This window comes from Pseudorasbora parva, chromosome 14, assembly GCF_024679245.1.
Source record: "Pseudorasbora parva isolate DD20220531a chromosome 14, ASM2467924v1, whole genome shotgun sequence".
Classification (NCBI taxonomy): Eukaryota; Metazoa; Chordata; class Actinopteri; order Cypriniformes; family Gobionidae; genus Pseudorasbora; species Pseudorasbora parva.
Window position 1 is genome coordinate 37,502,692 of NC_090185.1, and position 19,978 is coordinate 37,522,669.

General features: G+C 42.9%; 1 protein-coding gene and 1 pseudogene across 3 annotated transcripts in view; both read right to left on the reverse strand.

The window, feature by feature from the left end:
- mark1 (MAP/microtubule affinity-regulating kinase 1) overlaps positions 1-19,978 on the reverse strand; it is a 144,303-nt gene that overhangs the window by 77,369 nt on the left and 46,956 nt on the right. For all 3 annotated transcript variants that reach the window (XM_067416348.1, XM_067416349.1, XM_067416350.1), the window contains exons 2-3: positions 8,317-8,520; positions 4,675-4,728 (exon numbers count right to left, since the gene is read on the reverse strand). In XM_067416348.1, the coding sequence (XP_067272449.1) occupies positions 4,675-4,728; positions 8,317-8,520 (258 nt within the window). The remainder of the gene's footprint in view (positions 1-4,674; positions 4,729-8,316; positions 8,521-19,978) is intronic.
- Positions 12,757-16,341, reverse strand: LOC137040589 (uncharacterized; annotated as a pseudogene).

Sequence of the window (19,978 nt, forward strand, 5' to 3'; positions counted from 1 at the left end):
TCTATCTATCTATCTATCTATCTATCTATCTATCTATCTATCTATCTATCTATCTATCTATCTATCTATCTATCTATCTATCTATCTATCTATCTATCTGTCTGTCTGTCTGTCTGTCTGTCTGTCTGTCTGTCTGTCTCTGTCTGTCTGTCTGTCTGTCTGTGTGCATGCAAACATGATTAAATATGAAAGCAATGCCTAGGATTAGGGTTGAAGCTCAACTCAGCAGGACTGGGTTTGACAAACCCTGATCTAGATTCTCAGTCCAGTCAAATATCATCTCAGGTTTGCATTTCTTCAGTAGTAAAATAATATCCTGCATTAGCGTACCATCATTTTTGGTCGAATGCATTATTGCACACAAAACACAGAAAGAGGCTGAAAGATGTGATATATATATATATATATATATATATATATATATATATATATATATATATATATATATATATATATATATATATATATATATATATATATATATATATATTAGGGGTGTAACGATACGCGTATTCGTATTGAACCGTTCGGTACGAGGCTTTCGGTTCGGTACGCGGTACGCAGTACCGAACGGTTCTTGGACTAATTAATTAGATTTGGAAAATAAAAAAGTGTGTGAAATATAATAATATGCGTTCAACAAGGTAGCCCAATAACCAAAACGACATAACAGGCAATGCCCCTGACACCGCCGAAGTGAAAGAAAAAAAAAAACACCAAATATGTTTTAGGCTGCTCAGTCAGGTGCTCGCTTACTCAGTAGGCTATGCGCTGAATGCTCGTGGCAAAATGGCTATTGCGTTTAACAAACCAGAAATAGAAGATCCTCCAATAACCAACAGGTCTGGTGTTTGGGTGAACTTTGGATTCTTGGTAAGCTATGATGGTGTTGGCAAGAGTGATGGATTAAAAAACAACGGTATGTCGCATTTGCTGATGGTACAGCAGCGGGAATAATTCATGTCATGTCAATCAAAGCCGACAACAAGACGATAAAAAGGAGAAACAGCCACAAACTATCCCACAAACTATCCCGCAGCATTTAGACAGACATTTCCAACTTATTCAAATGGCAAAAGACATCACCGCGGCGAGTGGCCATTTATAGCCGCGGATATGAGACCTAACGCCCGTTTCACACAGACTCCGTCTGCAGTGCGCGTCCGGGGCGTATTTTTTTCCGTACCCATGTTAACGGATGACAGAATTCACACTGCACGCGGATGCGGTCCGTCAGTCTGTTCCAGGAGCGTTGCGTCTGCAGCAGTCACGGATCGTTTTCGTACCGAGTCTATTTTTTGCTGCGCTGCGTTGCTGCATTAAAGTGGTAGAACATTGTTCGCATTAAAATTAACATGTACTGACGCGAAAATCTAGTAATTTCACCACAGATGCATATCTTTTAAAATATACTCTTGTTTCAAAGTCAACACATGGCTTTTTTTTCTCAAGTAAAGCAACAAAACGACACCATACCTGGCATTTAGGTAAAAAAAAAAAAGTGCCATAATGGAGAGCACTCGTACTTTCTTGGAGGTGAAAAGCAAAGTTCTTTTTGACCTGCAGGATTTCTTTTAAAAGGGTGTAAAAACGAAAGTAAAGACGAGAGTCGGCTGTTTTTGAATAGACTATTGTAAGTTTCTAATTTAAAATGTTTGTGATTTAGGCTATACCCTATGTTTAAATGTTTTGCCACTTGTGTGAGTCAAATCTAAAGTATATAAATATGAATAAATGAATTTAATAAAATGTTGTTTAAATGTAGTAGGCTACGTAACCTGACTTCTATTAAAGAGTAAACAAAGAGAACTGGAATTCTGACGAGGCATGTTCAGTAAAAACTTTTGGATTTTAAATAAAAAATAATGAATCAATGCTGTGTTTGTTGAATGTTGTTTTTTTTTTTGAATAATCCGATCTAATATGATTTCCGACCTGTAAGGTTGCCAGAATAATAATCTTACACGGTGTGTTAATAGGCCAGAGGAGAACTGGCACCCCGACTGAGTCTGGTTTCTCCCAAGGTTTATTTTTCTCCATCATGCCCCGATGGAGTTTTGGTTCCTTGCCACTGTCGCCTTTGGCTTGGCTTGCTCAGTTGGGGACACTAAAAATATGATTAAAGTTATTCAACTTATTATACAAATAAAATATATGAATTAGGTCTTATTTAATTCTATAAACTATAATACTGATCTGCCAACATTGTCGCTATATGATAAATTAAAATAAGCTGATAACATCACTGTTTTCTCCAGTACGGCTGTACAGCCAAATCTAATTTTGTCGCAATATTACCCTGTTTGACACTGTGAAGCTGCTTTGACACAATCGTGATTGTAAAAGCGCTATATAAATAAAGTTGATTGATTTGTGGTATGCAGCAGCGGATCAGTTGCGGACTGCAAAACGCAGCACTACAGGGTGTGGGGCTCCTGCAACGCACAAGCAACGCAAAACGCACCGCACACGCTAATGTAAAGAGCTAATGTCTTATTCCTGTAACTACATAGAAGATGGGTAAAATCATACAACAACAAAAAAATCATACTTTGTTAGTTTTAATAAAAAAGAAATTAAAAAAAGGTAATTTCTGCCAATTTTTTCTTTTTGCTGTATCTAAAACACACCGAACCGTACCGAACCGAACCGTGACACCAGTGTATCGTATCGAACCGAACAGTGAATTTTGTGAACCGTTACACCCCTAATATATATATATATATATATATATATATATATATATATATATATATATATATATATATATATATCAGCACCGCATGTAGAGTTTTTCCTATGTTTACATTTCTTCTTTAGGTTTTTTTTGTGTGTGTGCTATTCAGTGCTGTCTTTTCATTTCTGTATCTCAATGACATGTTCTGTCAATAAAATACAGTACAAACAGTAAGAGTGTAAATGTGAATCTTTTCCATTCTCTTGCAATTACACTCACACATACACTAAGATGTAAGTTACAATTGACAATAATTGTCATCAAAACTTTAGCCATAGTTTCCATCAGAACATCCCTCCAGAGTAAACCGTTATATTGACAACATGACTAAACAACTTGACTGTCTTATCCGTACACAAGGACACAAGGACTTGACATTCTGATGGCACTGACATGTTCATTGACAGATATTTACTTTTGAGAGATGAACTAAGGATTTTGAGGAAGAGAGTGGCTTTTGCAGGTTATCCATGGTGTTTTGCTATTTGTACAAATTGTTTTGAGAAATGCGCTTACTGTTTTGCAAATTGTGAGTTTGATTTGAGGAAATGCACCGAAGCGACTGAGAAAAACTAATTACTTTCAAAAACTTAAAGGGGGGGTGAAACACTCAGTTTCAGTCAATCTCATGTCAATCTTGAGTACCTATAGAGTAGTATTGCATCCTTCATATCTCCGAAAAGTCTTTAGTTTTATCATATTTATAAAAGAAATATGGGCTGTACCGAGTCTTTCCAGAAAAAAACAGAGTGCCTGGAGGCGTATCGAGTGGGCGGAGCTAAAGAATGACGAATGCGCACAAAGCGGTGACGTCCTCAAGCGTGGAGAAACCCATCGCTATCTCAGCTAATACAGATAATGATCCAGAATCAAATCTGAGGCTGAAATAAATTGAACAGGAGAAACAGCAGCAGCAGGACATCCGTCTCTGTGGTATGGACTGTATTTAGTGGCCTGTCAACATTTGTGTGTGTTTACTCGCAGTTTATGAGGACATGATTCGGTTTATGGACTATTGTATGCAACTAGACCTTAGCAGTAGTAAGCAAAATGGTTTTGCACGTCAGACTAGTGTAACGTTATACAGAGAACAGCAATGGAGTAACCGTTAGCGCATTTGAATGACGAAGCACGCGATCGTGTCGTTTACTGATGTTTACTCACGCGACGGTAGCCGACAGCACAGACATTTGAAGCAGTTTTACTCACCGGCTGTTTCCAAAGCAGGACCGAACCTTTATCGCTGGGACCGCTCCGTCAAAAACACACTTCTTTGGTATGATTTGGTAAAGTCCTGACAGCAGTGAACGGTGGAGATCCACTTTTGCAACGCGACTGAAACAATGTTGTGACGCTTCCCGTCATTTCTGCGTTCAAATCGGTTCAAATGCAGCGCTGCCTTCCCGGAATGCTGTGATGAAGCGTTGAAGTCGCTCGACGTCACCCATAGGAATAAAGTGGAGCGCGGCGCGGAGTGTTTACGGCGTGCATTTCCTCTCTCGCTCTAGTCACGCGCACGCGCGCACCCTACCGGGAGAAGAGCCCGTACGGCCCATACAAGGACCTTCCGCTCTATTAACGTCAAGCCGAGTCATACTCGAAAAAAACTCTCTGAAACTTGTGAGAAACCGGAAGGAGTATTTTTAAGACAGAAATACTCCATCAAACGTCCAACATTAGTTTTTGAAACTTTGTCTATGTTTAGGATGGGAATCCAAGTCTTTAACAGTGTAAAGAGCTCTGTATGCATGAAACAGCATTTCACCCCCCCCCCCCCCTAATTAACCTTTGAAATATTCGATCGCAACAGGATCGAAGAACAAAGAACATGAGATATCAAAAATATGTATTTCCTCTACGAAAATAAACAACATTTTAATTGTAAGATTTTTTGCCATGTGAAATTTCCAAATGTAAAAAACCCATTGATGCCTCACCTTTTGTAGACTTGTGGGGTTCAGCTGTGTTTTATCAATGATCTTCACTGCTACCTGAAAGACAAATACTGTGTGTTACTGTCAAATGTTTATATTTATAGATTTCTATTTAAAGCATATATATTTAAAGGCTACGGGGCGTCTATGTCATCATCTCTCACAGCATCAGAGCAAAACAGCTCCATATCTTACACAATTGGGAGTCTCTGTTGGTCCTGAAAGTGAGGCGTGACGTACAGGCTGTTAAATAATGCATGGCGTTTCGAGCACTAGGTGAGAGTCCTTATTTTAGAGCTCAAAAGAATCTCTTCAGTGTCTCTAAATGAGGGCAGGTTCACAGTGGGTTCAACGGGATACGTGTATAATGCAGGGTTTTTCCTGTAGAGGGAATTACGAGGTGGCCGTCTCCGGCAAATTTCGTGCCGACTCCGGCTGTCGACAACTCAGGAAGTCACACACTGCAAAAAATGCTTTTCTTACTTAGTATTTTTGTCTTGTTTCTAGTCACAATTTCAAAAACATTTACTAGAGAAGTAAAAACTATTGTCTTGTTTTGGGGGAAAATTACTCAAATTTAAGAGAGTTTTTGCTTAAAAAATGCTAAATAATCTGCCAGAGGGGTAAGTAAAATAATGTTGTTTTAAAATAATTTTACTTACCACACTGGCAGATTATTTTGCTTATGTTATAGGGTTAGTTCACCCAAAAATGAAATGTCTGTCATTAACTCCTCCCCCTAATGTCGTTCCACACCCGTAAGACCTCCGTTCATCTTCACACACAGTCTAAGATATTTTATATTTAGTCCAAGAGCGTATGCAAGTGTATGCACACTATACTGTCCATGTCCAGAAAGGGAATAAAAACACCATCACAGTAGTCCATATGAGACATCAAATAAAGATTAAAACGGTTCTGAATCAGCGTATTGATTCATGATTTGGATCGCCAATGTCACATGATTTCAGCAGTTTGACACGCGATCCGAATCATGAATCAATACGCTGATTCACATCCGTTCGAATCTTTATTTGAGGATTGAAAACAAATCCAGAAGAGAAGACAATGCTGAATAAAGTCGTAGTTTTTGTTATTTTTGGACCCAAATGTATTTCCGATGCTTCAAGAGACTCTGATTAACCCACTGATGTCTCATATGGACTACTGTGATGATGTTTTTATTCCCTTTCTGGACATGGACAGTATAGTGTGCATACACTTGCATACGCTCTCGGACTAAATATAAAATATCTTAAACTGTGTGTGAAGATGAACGGAGGTCTTACGGGTGTGGAACGACATTAGGGGGAGGAGTTAATGACAGACATTTCATTTTTGGGTGAACTAACCCTTTAAAGGACAACTCTGTCAAATTTTTAAGTTTATCTTGATCGTTATATCTTTGTGAGTACAGTCTATAGAAAAAACCGAACCGGATTGGTGCTTGCAACACGGAGTTATTACAGTTAATGCCCAGAGCCCCCCTCAGCTAAAACCGCAGCTCTGGGGGCATAAACGTAAAGGGTGTCTTTGTGCCTCTTAACAGACACAAAATGCAATTAAAATGTCTGTCCAACATGAACAGGTCCCTCACACGACAACGAGATGCGTTTAGCCACTTAGCCATTGCTTAAATTCACCTAAATAGTGTTTTAGACGGCTAACGTTAGCTGTATCGCGCTGAAGTCCCGTGGGGAAAAGGGCAAATAGTCCAGGTGGGAAGAGCGTGATGTGTGTGTAAAGCAAGATTATTTTAAATTACTCCACATCTTTCCTCAAGCCGTGTGTGCCCAAATGGAAGGATAAATAAAGTTTACATTACCTCCACAGTGGCTGCACCCGTCTTTAACCACGGAATGGCATTTTCTTCAACTGGCCCGGCTGTGTTACGTCTGTGAGTCAAGTGTTCGCTGCAAATGTTTACAATTTTGTACAAACGCGAACAATTTCTTCTTCACTCGTGAGCCCGATCGGATTGTCACTCTAGTGAAGTCCGGTCACGAACGAATCGTTCTTTTGAACCGCTTCTTTTGAATCGTTCTAAACAGTTCGCGTCTCTAATCAGCGCTGACCACACACGTTATTTTAGTTTCTCACTTTCTGACATGACTGACAGTCCCTCCGTATATACATAAACTAATGTCTTGAATATTATGTTGTAACTCCAACAGTTCACTGAACTGAGTCATGTTTTGCTGAGAGATCTGATGAGCAAGTAACTGAACGAGCAGCTGTCCTCTCATCGGGTCAGCAGAACCCCGAGAAACAGAGTGTTTCTCTCGGACTCGTTCAATACTGAGAACCAACGAGCCGATGAGCAGAGCCTCTTCATAAACACGATGCTCTTCCCAACTGGACTATTTTCCTTTTTTCCGGCTACAACTGCGTTTCCACGGGACTTCAGCGTGAGACACAGCTATCCGGCTAAAACAGGTGAATTTAAACAATGGCTAAGTGGCTAAACGCATCTCGTTGTCATGTGAGGGACCTGTTCATGTTGGACAGACATTTTAATTGCATTTTGTGTCTGTTAAGAGGCACAAAGACACCCGTTACGTTTATGCCCCCAAAGCTGCCGTTTTAGCTGAGGGGGGCTCTGGGCATTAACTGTAATAACTCCGTGTTGCAAGCACCAATCCGGTTCGGTTTTTCTATAGACTGTACTCACAAAGATATAACGATCAAGATCAACTTAAAAATTTGCCAGAGTTGTCCTTTAAGCAAAAACTCTCTTGTAAATTTTGAGTAATTTATCCCAAAACAAGACAATTAATTTTGCTGGTCTAGCAAATACTTCTTGTTTTAAGAATTGTTAGATGTTTGGACTAGAAACAAGACAAAAATACTAAAAAAAAAGAAAAGCATTTTTTTGCATTGCATGCTCAGATACCCATTTTCACCATCACGGTTCTGTTGCGTGTTCCTGACCGGTGTCCATTCTTAAACCCGCTCGATAGTGATGCGTGGATCGCGGTTATATCTGCAGACTGCGATAGTCCGCGGGTCGGCGGGCCAAGTAATGAAAAAAAAAATTCAAATGAATTGCGGGTGGGTATGAGATAAATCCTTAATGTGTTGATTTTAATAAAGACACGGGACTCTCATTTCACGGTAAAGCGCAAGGAACGTGTGCCACTCTTTAGTTTGGTTTTTAAAGGGGTCATGAATTGAGAAATCAACTTTCCCTTGAGCTTTTGATATATAAAAGGTCATGGCAATATGAAAAATATCCTATAATTTCAGAGCTGAGAACTTCCAAGAACTTCCATTGTTAGTCAAAGAAAAGCTTTTATTGACAGCTGGCTCAGCAAATGAGCTCTCAGAATACCCCGAGCTATGATGTCCGAATGTCTTTTTTTACTCTCATAGAATTGTTACCCATTCACATGCATTATGACTGGCAGACTGCAACGGTTGGAGTTAAGAAACAAACACACCTACATGTTGGATGCACTGGGGGTAAGCAGATAAACATCACATTTTCATTTTCGGGTGAACTAACCCTTTAAGTTTTCATATTACCTACAATCTAAAAAAATGTAAGTATCAAGACAATTTCAAATGCTGGAACCCTTGCAAATTTCCTCAATCCAAATATGTAATTACTACAGGATATGTAACATTAAATAAGTGTCCGCTCACCTCTCTTCCTGTTAAAACATGGCGGGCAAGTTTGACTTTAGCAAAGTTGCCTTTGCCGATGGTTTTGAGCAGTCTGTAGTTCCCGATGTGAGGCTGTTCGTCCGTGATGGACGCCACTGAGTTGCGGCAGCGCGGGAGACTCTGCCGGCTCGCTGATTTCGTGGGGGGTGCTGGTGTGTCCGCATAGCCATCGACAGACGTGTGCTGAAAGACAAAAGAACAGGGTGTTCAATTCAAATTACATGCAAAAAAAGTGGGGAAAAAATAAAATACATGTGGCTTCTTTAGACCCATGTGTAAGGCGTTTTTTGTAACTTGAGCAAACCAGGCACTTTTAACAAAACTCCAAAAAAACATAAACAGTTTACATATGGTCAGTGCATTCAACATAAATGTATCTATTAATTCTGAATTGAATATACAGGTGTGCTATTGTCTGTTATGACACTGATGACGAATCAAAAACAATTTGGCTTTGCGTTTGCTCTCTATATAAAGTATTTTTTGTAAAAAATCTACTATTATGTGTGCGAGCTCCTTGAACTTTGATGTTTTAGCTCTGCTCACTAAATGCACTTTTATAAACTATTGGGCACGGACAATCTATGGCTTTTTTTGCTGTATTCACAATGCAAAAATGATATTACTTAAAGGAAGGTTATAGATTCTTTGAATTCTGTTGAATGAATCCTTTGTTGAGGGGCTGTTGATAAGATATTGTTGAAAGGCCATATTGTGCTGTTTGAGATGTTTATCAGGTGGATAAATTAAAGTACCGCATGACCTTTCCAACGTGATTACGTGTTGAATGAAGTTGTGGACACTAGTGCAAGATGAGCATTTGAGGTTAAAAAGTATTTTTATTTTTTAAATGACCAATGGTTTGGCTAGATAAGACCCTTTTCTTCCACTATATACTCCTTTAAAAGAGTAGGTCCCTTCAGAAATTAAATTTCATGATAATTTACTCACCCCCATGTCATCCTAGTTTGTGCAGAGCTCTTTGAAGCTATTTTGAAATTTGGACCCATTGGACCCCATTGAGGTCCTCAAAAAGCATAATTTATTTTCGACTGAAGAAAGAAAGACACGAACTTGGATGACATGGGGGTGAGTAAATTATCATGAAATTTAAATTCTGAAGGGAACTACTCCTTTAAAGCATCACGTCACACTATCATCCCAGCACTTTTTTTGACAAACTCACCACCTTCAAAACTACAAAAAGATACTTACAGTAAAACACTTAAAGGATTAGTTCACTTCAAAATGAAAACGTCCTGATAATTGACTCACCCCCATCTCATCCAAGATGTCTTTCTTTCCATGTCTTTCTTTCTTCAGTCGAAAAGAAATTACGTTTTTTGAGGAAAACCAACGGCTGAAGGTCCAAATCACTGCAGTTTCAAAGGAAGAGCTTCAGACGCTCTGACCGATCCCAGACAAACATCGGACATTTTCAGAAAATAACAAAAAACATTGATTTACTTTTTAACCTATGCGTGACTTCTGTGTTGTTTTTCTTCACTGTGTATGACGTCCTCACGTCAGAAAGGTCTCGCGTCTTGTAGGTGAAAGTAACAACTCAGTGCCGAAAACCTCCATCTCATGTTCCCCAACCTCAAAATTGTCCGACATTGTTGTTTTACCTTTATTTTTGTAAAGGCCGTTTGATTTAGTCTTTGCACGTTCATTTTTACACTGGGTCAGTTCTTCCATGTACGTCTTGCGCAGGACTTTTCCCAACATGACGGCGGCATTCGTCATGAAGCAGAACAACACCAAAGTCACGCATTTAAGGTTAAAAATGTCCGCTGGTTTGTCTAGATCAGCCCCTATTCCTCGTCTGGGATCGGTCAGAGCCTCTGAAGCTCTTCCTCTGAAACTGCAGTGATTTGGACCTTCAGCCGTTGGTTCCCATTGGAGTCCATCATGTGGAGAAAAATCCAGCAATATTTTCCTCAAAAAAACATAATTTCTTTTGGACTGAAGAAAGAAAAACTTTAACATCTTGGATGAGATGGGGTGAGTAAATTATCAGAGAATTTTCATTTTGAAGTGAACTAATCCTTTAATTGTAGGCCTCTGTACACATTCAGACAGTTGTTTTTGGCTGTTATTCCTTCCTCATTTCTTTCAATGTCTCACGACATGAGCAGTTAAAAAAAAAAATAACACACCAAGTTCAATATCTTTTAACTTTTAAAAGTGAATTGATCAAGACTCTTGAATTCCATTTCATTCAATTGTTTTTGAACACACACACACACACACACACACACACACACACACACACACACACACACACACACACACACACACACACACACACACACACACACACACACACACACACACACACACGCACAAAATCAGTGTATACAGGACTTTTTAAAGTTACCATGAAATTAAAATTGACAGCAACATCTCACATGAGATCCACCAATAGAAAACCAAACTCATCCAATTAAAGCAAGCCCGCATAGGCCTGTCACGAAAACACATTTTGTTGAACAATAAATTGGCCAAGAAACAATTGCGATAAACGATAATATTGTCGTTCTGAGACAATTTTCATCTAAAATAATGATAATGGCATAATAATGAAACGAACACTGGAAACGAACAATACAAGACTCTCAGTCTGTTTAAAAATAAAAAAATCACCTGAATGAATATTAAAACCAATAAATAAAATGGATGAAAACTGCAACCGATGATTGTGTTTTAGGTTCATATTAGGGGTGGCACTGTTCACAAAACCCACGGTTTGGTTCCTATCACGGTTTTAGGGTCACGGTTTTCAGTTCTGTACGGTTGTTGTTGTTGTTTTTTCTTTTAATCGTTAACACTCCAGAAATGTACTTCAGCTTATGATATACAGCTTAATTATCCACAATTTAGGATACAGAATTAAAAAAAGTTTTATCATGTAATCGTGCACAAACTGAACTTGACCATCTCTGAGGAAAGCGAGGTGAGATTCTGATACAGCGAGAGAGAAGACATTGATGACATGCTTTTCATTTATTGGCAAAAGGAGAATGTGTATTGCTATCTCCACAGGAACTTGTGTGCCTTTTAGCACACAAAGATTGAACTGAAGAATGAACTTGCATTTATCAAACTGCCAACTTCAGTGTAGCTTTAAGCCTTGTTTCGATGCGTCCACACCATAGAGCGTAAAAGGGTCCGCATGAGCACTTCAAATGTTGTAATTTTGTGTGCGGCTCCGCAACCGAAGAAGCACGAGCTCCAGCCGAATCTGGCCAAGCTGCAGGCTCATCAACCGTTCTGCGCGTCGAGTTTAAACATCTCCCCAAATGGACGAGCCGTGCGCAGTCAGTGAGAGAGAGAGAGACGAGGAAAACAAACAAGCATGCAAACAGAAATTATCACAGCCTGAGAAATTATCAAGCTCATTTTTTTAATCGTGTGATTCATTGATTTATTGACTATCGCGACAGGCCAAACCCTGTCTACATTTGTTCTTGTTTGAGGAGCTGTTTCACTCTGATATATGTCACATTAGGGAAGAAGAGACGATCATAACTTCCGTTTCATGCCAACTCTGTTAATTCCTGCTTCTGTTATTGCTCCAGGGGTCTTTGAGCTCAAACAATTACATCAACACGACGAAATAAGCGCTGGAGCTAGTTAACTTCAGCTAGACCACAGCAGAGATCTATCAGAAATATAAAGAAGCTACTGGATAAAGTGGAAGATGAGCTGAGACCTTCAGCCCAAACCACAGAGAGCACTTACAACAGAATCCATTAGCAGCTGGGTCCACAGGAGAAGCTTCATTCACCTGACTATGTCTACGCTATGAAATCGGATATGTTTTGGTCATCATAAAAGCCCTCTTTTTGAACGTCATGAAACAGCATGATTGGTTTTATGCTACATATGAATGGAAAAGCCGTGTCGAAAATGACTTCCCGCATCCAATAAAATAATCAATAAAACATGAATAAGAATTAAGTTAAGTCAAGACCTGCTCTCATCAAATCAGATAACAAAGGCTCAAAACTTCTCTCCGTCCTCTGGAAAAGTCTGCATGCCTGAATAAAAGCGAATCCAGACATGTAGAGAAAAAATCCTCTGAGTATACATATGACTTCATTGAAAACCAAACCCTTTGTGAAAATGATAACTAAGAGATACAGTCAGATGGACATCATTTAAAAAAATGATTGGTTCATTGGTTATTTGTTACCCACTATAATAACTATTAAATGATATTAAAACCACTATAATGACATAACTAACAAACAAGTCATCATTAGTAATAAGTCATTTATGTAGAGTAAACAGTATCGAGTGCAGTCAGTAACGCTGAATCTTTAGTACTGAAAACATTGTGCATGTGTGTCTAAACTCTGCTAGACATGTGCTCAAGTATCTTGACCCTTCAAAGCCTCAGAAACAATAGGTTACTATCGTAACCCCGGTTCTCTGAAACATCGAGTGGAGAGATCCACCTATGGGAAGGGCATCCGTACCTGACCTCTGCAGAAGCATCCAATTGCACCAAGTCTGACAAGACAGGCAGGAGCGCGCAGCCAATGCCCAGTAAGGCCCCACCCCTTACCAGCGGGCATATATGGGCTGCATACGCTACTGTACATCAGTAAGTATATTCGCTTCTCGTGCGGTAAGCGGGGCAACGCTGGTGGATCTCTCCACTCGATGTTTCAGAGAACCGGGGTTACGATAGTAACCTATTGTTCTCTTTCATCATCTCGTTTCGAGATCCACCTATGGGAGAGACATGGACAGCTCCCCGATTGCCCAATACACTCACAGTGAGGTCCTGTTAGCCAGAAAAAGACGGTCACCCCGAGGGGCGGTGCACGACGCGTCTCATAATCATGAACTCGCCACACCGACGCAACCGCGTAACTGCGGTGTGAAGCAGGACATGAAACATAGGCTATGTGTGTCACACATAAGGAAGGCAGGGTTAGGAAGACCCCACCCCCAAGACCGAATGTGCTACTGAGGTTCTGGTGACATCCAGCCTGTAGTAACGCACAAACGTATGGGGAGAAGCCCAACTGGCCGCAGAACAGATATCCTGCAGTGATACTCCCCTGAACAGAGCCCAAGAGGCGGCCAAGCCCCTCGTGGAATGAGCTCTGATGTTCCCTGGGGGTTGCACTCCCTTTGATTCATATGCCAAGATTATAGCGTCCACAAGCCAATGTGAGAGGCGTTGTTTAGACAGGGGAGCCCCTTTGCGAGGAGGAGCCCATGAAACGAAGAGTTGGTCACTCTTCCGGAACGCGCTGGTCCTAGACACATACGTTTGTAACGCACGGACTGGACACAGGGCATTTAGCCTCTGATCCTCCGCGGAGGAAAAGGGCGGAGGGTGAAAAGCGGATAGCTCCAACACCTCCGATGTGAACGCAGGGAAACATTTCGGCATGAATGCTGGATTAGGCTTGAGGAAAACCTTATCTCCACCCAGAGAGAAATTGATGCACGAGGGGTGGACCGAGAGTGCATGTAACTCACTGACACGTTTGGCTGACGCCAAGGCCAAGAGCAAGGCTGTTTTGAAGGACAGCAACTTAAGGGGAATATTCCCCAGAGGCTCAAAAGGGAATTGAGACAGAGCTTCCAGCACCATGGAGAGGTCCCATTCAGGGATCGTTCTCCTAATGACTGGCAAGGAGCGACAGGCGCCCTTCATAAATCTGCGGATTAGAGAATGCTGCCCAACCGTTGAGCCCTCAAAACCCACATGACAAGCAGAGATAGCTGCCAGATAGACCTTAATAGTGGAAAAAGACCTGCCCTTATCCATAAGGTCTTGGAGGAAACACAAGATATCAGCGACTGAGCACTGATATGACGTGAGACCCCGCCCATCACACCACTCATCGAACACCTGCCACTTACAGCCATACAAGGACCGTGTAGAAACGGCCCTGGCATTCTGTATAGTAGCCACCACGCGCGGGGGAAGCCCTAACGCGCTTAGGTTCGTCCTCTCACGGGCCAAGCCCAGAGAGCTACCCTGTCCGGGTGTGGGTGATAAATCTCCCCGTTCGCTTAAGACAATAGGTCTGTGCGGAGGGGGAGGCACCACGGCTGGGCATACAACAGAGGGATTATCTCTGCCAGCCACGGCGCTTTGGGCCACCTGGGTGCTATCAGGATGAGAGAAAACCCCCCCTCTCTCGCCCTGGCCAGTGTGAGAATTATCAGGCACAGGGGAGGAAAGGCATACAGCAGTACTCTGGGCCACGGGTGGGCCAGTGTGTCCACCTCGAGGGGCGCGTCCAAGTCCTTTAGCGAGAAGAACATAGGACAATGGCTGTTTTCGCGCGAGGCGAACAGATCTACGGGCGCCCGTAGTCTCATCCATATCATGTCTACTATCTGAGGGTGGAGGTGCCAATCTCCGAAGAGCGGGTTCCCCCTCGATAGAAGATCCGCGCCTCTGTTCAGAATTCCCGGAACATGAGTCGCGCGTAACGACAGGAAAACTCGCCCGCTCCATACCAAACGCTTGTAAGCTAGGGCATGAAGCTTCGGCGAGCGCGCGCCGCCTTGACGATTGATAGCCACTGTCGTGGTATCGTCGCAGCGTACGAGCACATGATGTCCCTGCAGACGAGGCAGAAAATGATTCAGAGCCTTCTAATTGGTTAGAAGCTCTAAATAATCTGTGCTCTGAACGTAGTTTGCTCGGCCGCAACCCGTTCACAGTTCTGCCCTCCTGGGTGGCACCCCAGCCTGTTAGGGACGCGTCCGTCGTCACGACTTTCCGCAACATGACAGTCCCCAGAGGGGTACCCTGTGCGTAAAAGTCCGCGCTCTTCCAGTGGCGCTGAGCTGCAGCGCAGGTGCGCGTCACTGTTACAGAGCGGCAAAGATCGTGTAACGGGCTGAAATGTAGTGACAAAACCCATTTCATGAACGCCCTCATCCTCAGGGGTCCTAGTGGCAAAAACTGGATAGCTAAAGCCATAAGACCCTGTAGCCTGAGACATGTGCGATATCGCACCCTCGCCCCCTCTCTGAACTGTGACAGACAGTTCGTCAGAGAGAGAACGCGCTCCTGAGAGAGACGCGCTCGCATGGAGACTGAGTTGAGCTCCATGCCCTGGAAGATCACCCTCTGACTGGGTGTAAAGCTGCTCTTGTTCACATTCACCCTGAAGTCCAGAGATCGGGTGTGCGCGAGCACACGGGAGGTGTCCTGCAACACCTTTTCCCACGAATCGGCTATGATGAGCCAATCGCATATGTATGTCAGGATCCGTAGACCAGACATTCTTAGGGGAGTGAAGCCCGCTTCCACACGCAAACAGAAAGTTCGGGGGCTTAATTTTTGCCCGAACGGAAGCACCGTGAGTTCGTAACAAATGCCTTGATAGGCGAAACGAAGAAACTTCCGGTGTGGTGGATAAATGCTTATGTGGAGAAAAGCATCTCTCAGATCGACCGATGTGAACCAGTCGTTCCGTTTCATGACACGGGCGAGCGAACCAAGGGTTAACATTATGAATCTGTATTTCCTCAAATGTTTGTTCAACACCCTGGGGTCCAGAATAGGACGGAGGGAACCGTCCTTCTTTGTGACCAGGAAATAACGGGAAAAGAAACCCTGGTTTATCAGATTGTGGGGAACCACCTGAATCGCACCTTTGTTTAGAAGAGAGGAGATTTCCTCCTTCAGGACGTGGGCCGTGCTTTCCTCTGTGTGAGAAAAGAGAACGCTGCTGAAACGTGGATGTTTCATAGCAATCTGCAGACGATAGCCCTGTAATATCATGCGTAATACAGTAAGCCAGGCTGACACACAGCTCGTGTGAATGCTCGTCCAGGCCGTGCTGGCTTCGAGCATGCCTAGCTGGCTTATTTGTGATGCAATGGCGCCCTCTAGTGGAGAAACTAGGGACGACACGTGCAGGTTCACCATTACGAGAGAAAGGGTATTTCCCTACATTGAGAGGGTATCTCGCTGTGACGAATTCATTTGATTCGTTAGATTTATTGTGTTTTTTGTGTTTCTTATGAACTTTTCCTCACGACAATCCCCTTGAACAGGGGGGAACACACATCGTCCACTAAACATATGGGCTGGGCAGCCACGGGAGGGGGACACCCTACAGCAGGAACCTTCCGTCCTTTGGACAGGGGTTCTGGGGCAGGGAGAAAGCCCAGAAAACTTCTTTCGAGGCTTTTCCTTGACCTGATTAAAATTACGTCCCGGGACCGGGGGGTTAGGCAAACGCACAGGGGGCGCCTGGCGTGGGACCGTCTTCCTGGGAAGATACAATATGAAGGCCTCGTGCTCCTTCTTGTCGTCGCATCGTTGTTGCATCATAGCAACTGCGGGGCCAAAGAGAGCCCGGCCGGGCTCTACCGGGGCGCCTGCGATACGTTTCTTTTCACTATCCGGGAGACCAGACAGGTTGAGCCAGAGCGAGCGCTCTCCTACCACGGAAAGCGCCATAGAGCGCCCGCAGGTTTGGACGACCTGACGAGCATTACGGAGAACGAGGTCGTTAACCGTGATGATCTCCTTCCACAGTGCAGGAGAGGGAGAAGATCCCTTATCTAACTGCTGGCCCAGATCGTCCAGGATCTCCGCTTGGTAAGCGGAAAGGAGGGAGGAGACATTCAGAGTCCTAACAGCCAAGGCCGAGGATTTATAAACGGCCTGGTGCACCGAGGCAGAAAAACGGTCCATCCTGTTAGGAAGGACCGGCTTCGGGGGGGCGGGCAGCCCTCCCTGGACTGGGTTGAGGTGTCTGGCAATGGAGGGCTCAATGGCAGGCGGTTCGCCCATGCCGCGAGCCGCCATATCTTTAACCTCCAGCCCCGCGAGACCGTGTTTAAGATCGAGCGGGTCGTTCCAGTAGTGCCTCATGTGCTTAGCGCACGCTGGAAGAACGGGAAAGAGTTCTTTCCTCGGGCCGGGGGGGGGGCTCCCAACACTTTACCGTCATAAATATCCCTCTCCTGGTCGGTGGCGCTCTGTGGAGCCGGCCATTTAATGTTGAGACGAGCGGCCGCTCGTTCACACACATCCAGGAGGATGGATTCAGGCAAGGCCGCGGGGGCGCTAGCCTGGGGAATAACAGAGGGCGGGATGGCCTCCTCGTCCTCCGAAATTCCAAGAAGGCCCGCGTCGTCGTAATCACCGGACCCGGCAAGATCGTCGGCGAGCGGGAGGTTACCCGTGAAGATGTCCTCTTCGGGGAACTCAGGATTGGGCTGGTCAGCCAAAACAAGAGCCGTCGCACCCCGGGAGGTCCCCGGTAGCGCGCTATCGTCACCGTGTTCCATATCCGAGTACGACAAGTCGAGCTCGCCACACTGAGTAGCGGCAACTTTAAGGCGGTGTCGCAGGAGTTTCTTAGGCAGTACCAGGCAGTAACTGCAGTTCTCCGGGTTCTCTATTGCCTCCTCTGCGTGCTTGAGGCCCAAGCAGACGACACAGAAAGGGTGAAAATCCTTAGCGGCGATAAGAGACCCACACGCGGCCGGGCAGGCCCGTAATAGGCTAGAGACAGAAGAAGCAGACTGAGAGAGCGACATACCCGCGAAAAACTCAGAAAGGTCCGTGGCGGCAGCCGTGGAACAGGAAGACGGACGAGAGCGCGAGCGGCTCCGAATGCAGACACAGAATGTGGCAGAATAGAACTGTCACGCCCGGTGGAGGCTGATCTGGCGATATTTCCTCCTGCAGACAATAAGTGAGCAGCGCAAATCTAACCGAACTGTGTCAGTGCAGAGATCGCGAGAAGCGAATGTCAACTGATGTACAGTAGCGTATGCAGCCCATATATGCCCGCTGGTAAGGGGTGGGGCCTTACTGGGCATTGGCTGCGCGCTCCTGCCTGTCTTGTCAGACTTGGTGCAATTGGATGCTTCTGCAGAGGTCAGGTACGGATGCCCTTCCCATAGGTGGATCTCGAAACGAGATGATGAAAGAGAACCACAAACTCCACACTATCGCTGAATGAAACCTTCAATGAATCAGGGCCGCAGCCACCTTGAGGAGGACCCCCCAATAATTAAAAATGGCCAAATCCCTAAAAGTTTAAAAGTTACATTTTTAGTCTGGTCTGCCTCAGGTCTACCGGCGCTCGTCAGTGTCAAAATGATTGAGATGGCCAATCAAATCAAAGTAGGTTTGCGTTATCTTTTGGCTCGTTCGGTCACAGATGAGCGTGTCAATCTATCGCTTAATTCCACTGTGGGGACTCTATTCCTTCAGGTGAAATCACAAAACAAAATGCACACAAACGTGTCCATGCTCTTAATATACAATCATTGAACATCTTTGAAGAAAAACTATATGAGTGCGACCTCCTCTACCTGAACCTGTAACCTTCAGAACGGTTTACACAAATCCGACCACCAGACCTCTGTGAAATTCATCGGATCTATGTATTTATTTACTAAAGGGTAGAATCTCAAGACTAACAATATATTTGAAGCAAATTAATGCAAATATTTTTTGTAAATAGTCCCAAAATGATTATTTCCAAACTTGAATTAGACCAAACATTTAGTTCACTGTGCTGTTTCTTTATGTCATAATTTAGAAATAAAAGGCATTTTTCAATGTAAAATGTAAACATTAAAAGAAAGAAAGTAAGAAAGTAAACATTTGACAAAAAATCAGATGCGTGTCTTTCTATTATAGATGCGTGCAGGTCTTAAAGTGACAGCAGCCTAATAATACACAAGCTGCCGCTTGTCCTTAAAGGGATAGTTCACCCAACAATGAAAATTTTGTCATTATTTACTCGCTCTAATGTTGCTCCAAACCTGTACTAATTTATTTAATGTGCACAAGAACACAAGAAGATATTTTGAACAATATGGGTAAACAAACATTTCCAGGTACACATTGATTTCCATAGCAGGGGCAAAAATACACTATGGATAAGGAAGTCACTGGGGAACTGTTTGGTTACCCACATTCTTCAAAATAGAAGAAACTCATTCGGGTTTAAAACACCTTCAGAGAGTACATTTTAATTACAGAATTTTCATTTTTTGGGAACTATCCCTTTAATGTTAATACAACAACAAAAGACAAAGAGAAAATAATCAGCGTTTAATTTTTATATCTGTTCATCCAATTTCTGACTTCAATGCTACTGTTAAATACTTCTCCTGTAGCTGAAAAAAATCAAGCACTGTTTATTTAATTTGTATATTATATTGTGTATATGTAATGTGTATATTTGTTCTAATTTTTTAATAACAAAAATAAAATAATGACCAAGATTTTTATATCCGCCACTTTGGGCTAAATGGCTGCCATTCTTTTCTCTTTTTTTTATTATATATTTTGTTACCTTGTAAGGTTTTGTTGTTTTTAAATAAGGAAATTAGTAGGGCTGTACTAGAATAATCGAATATTCGAATATTCGTTCGGTGAGGTGGCATTCGATTTTCAGTTTTGAGATTCGAATATTCTTTTTTTTTTTTTTCAACACGTGACTTCCGTCGCGGACTCATTCTCACTCATGCTTGAAATAATAATAATAAATTATAAAAAACACCGCAACATGCTTTCAATAAAAGCATTGAACATTTTAAAGATTTAAATTAACAAAAAGTCAGAATCAGACAAAATAAATCCCTTATATAGAATAAAACTAATTGTAATAGATATTAC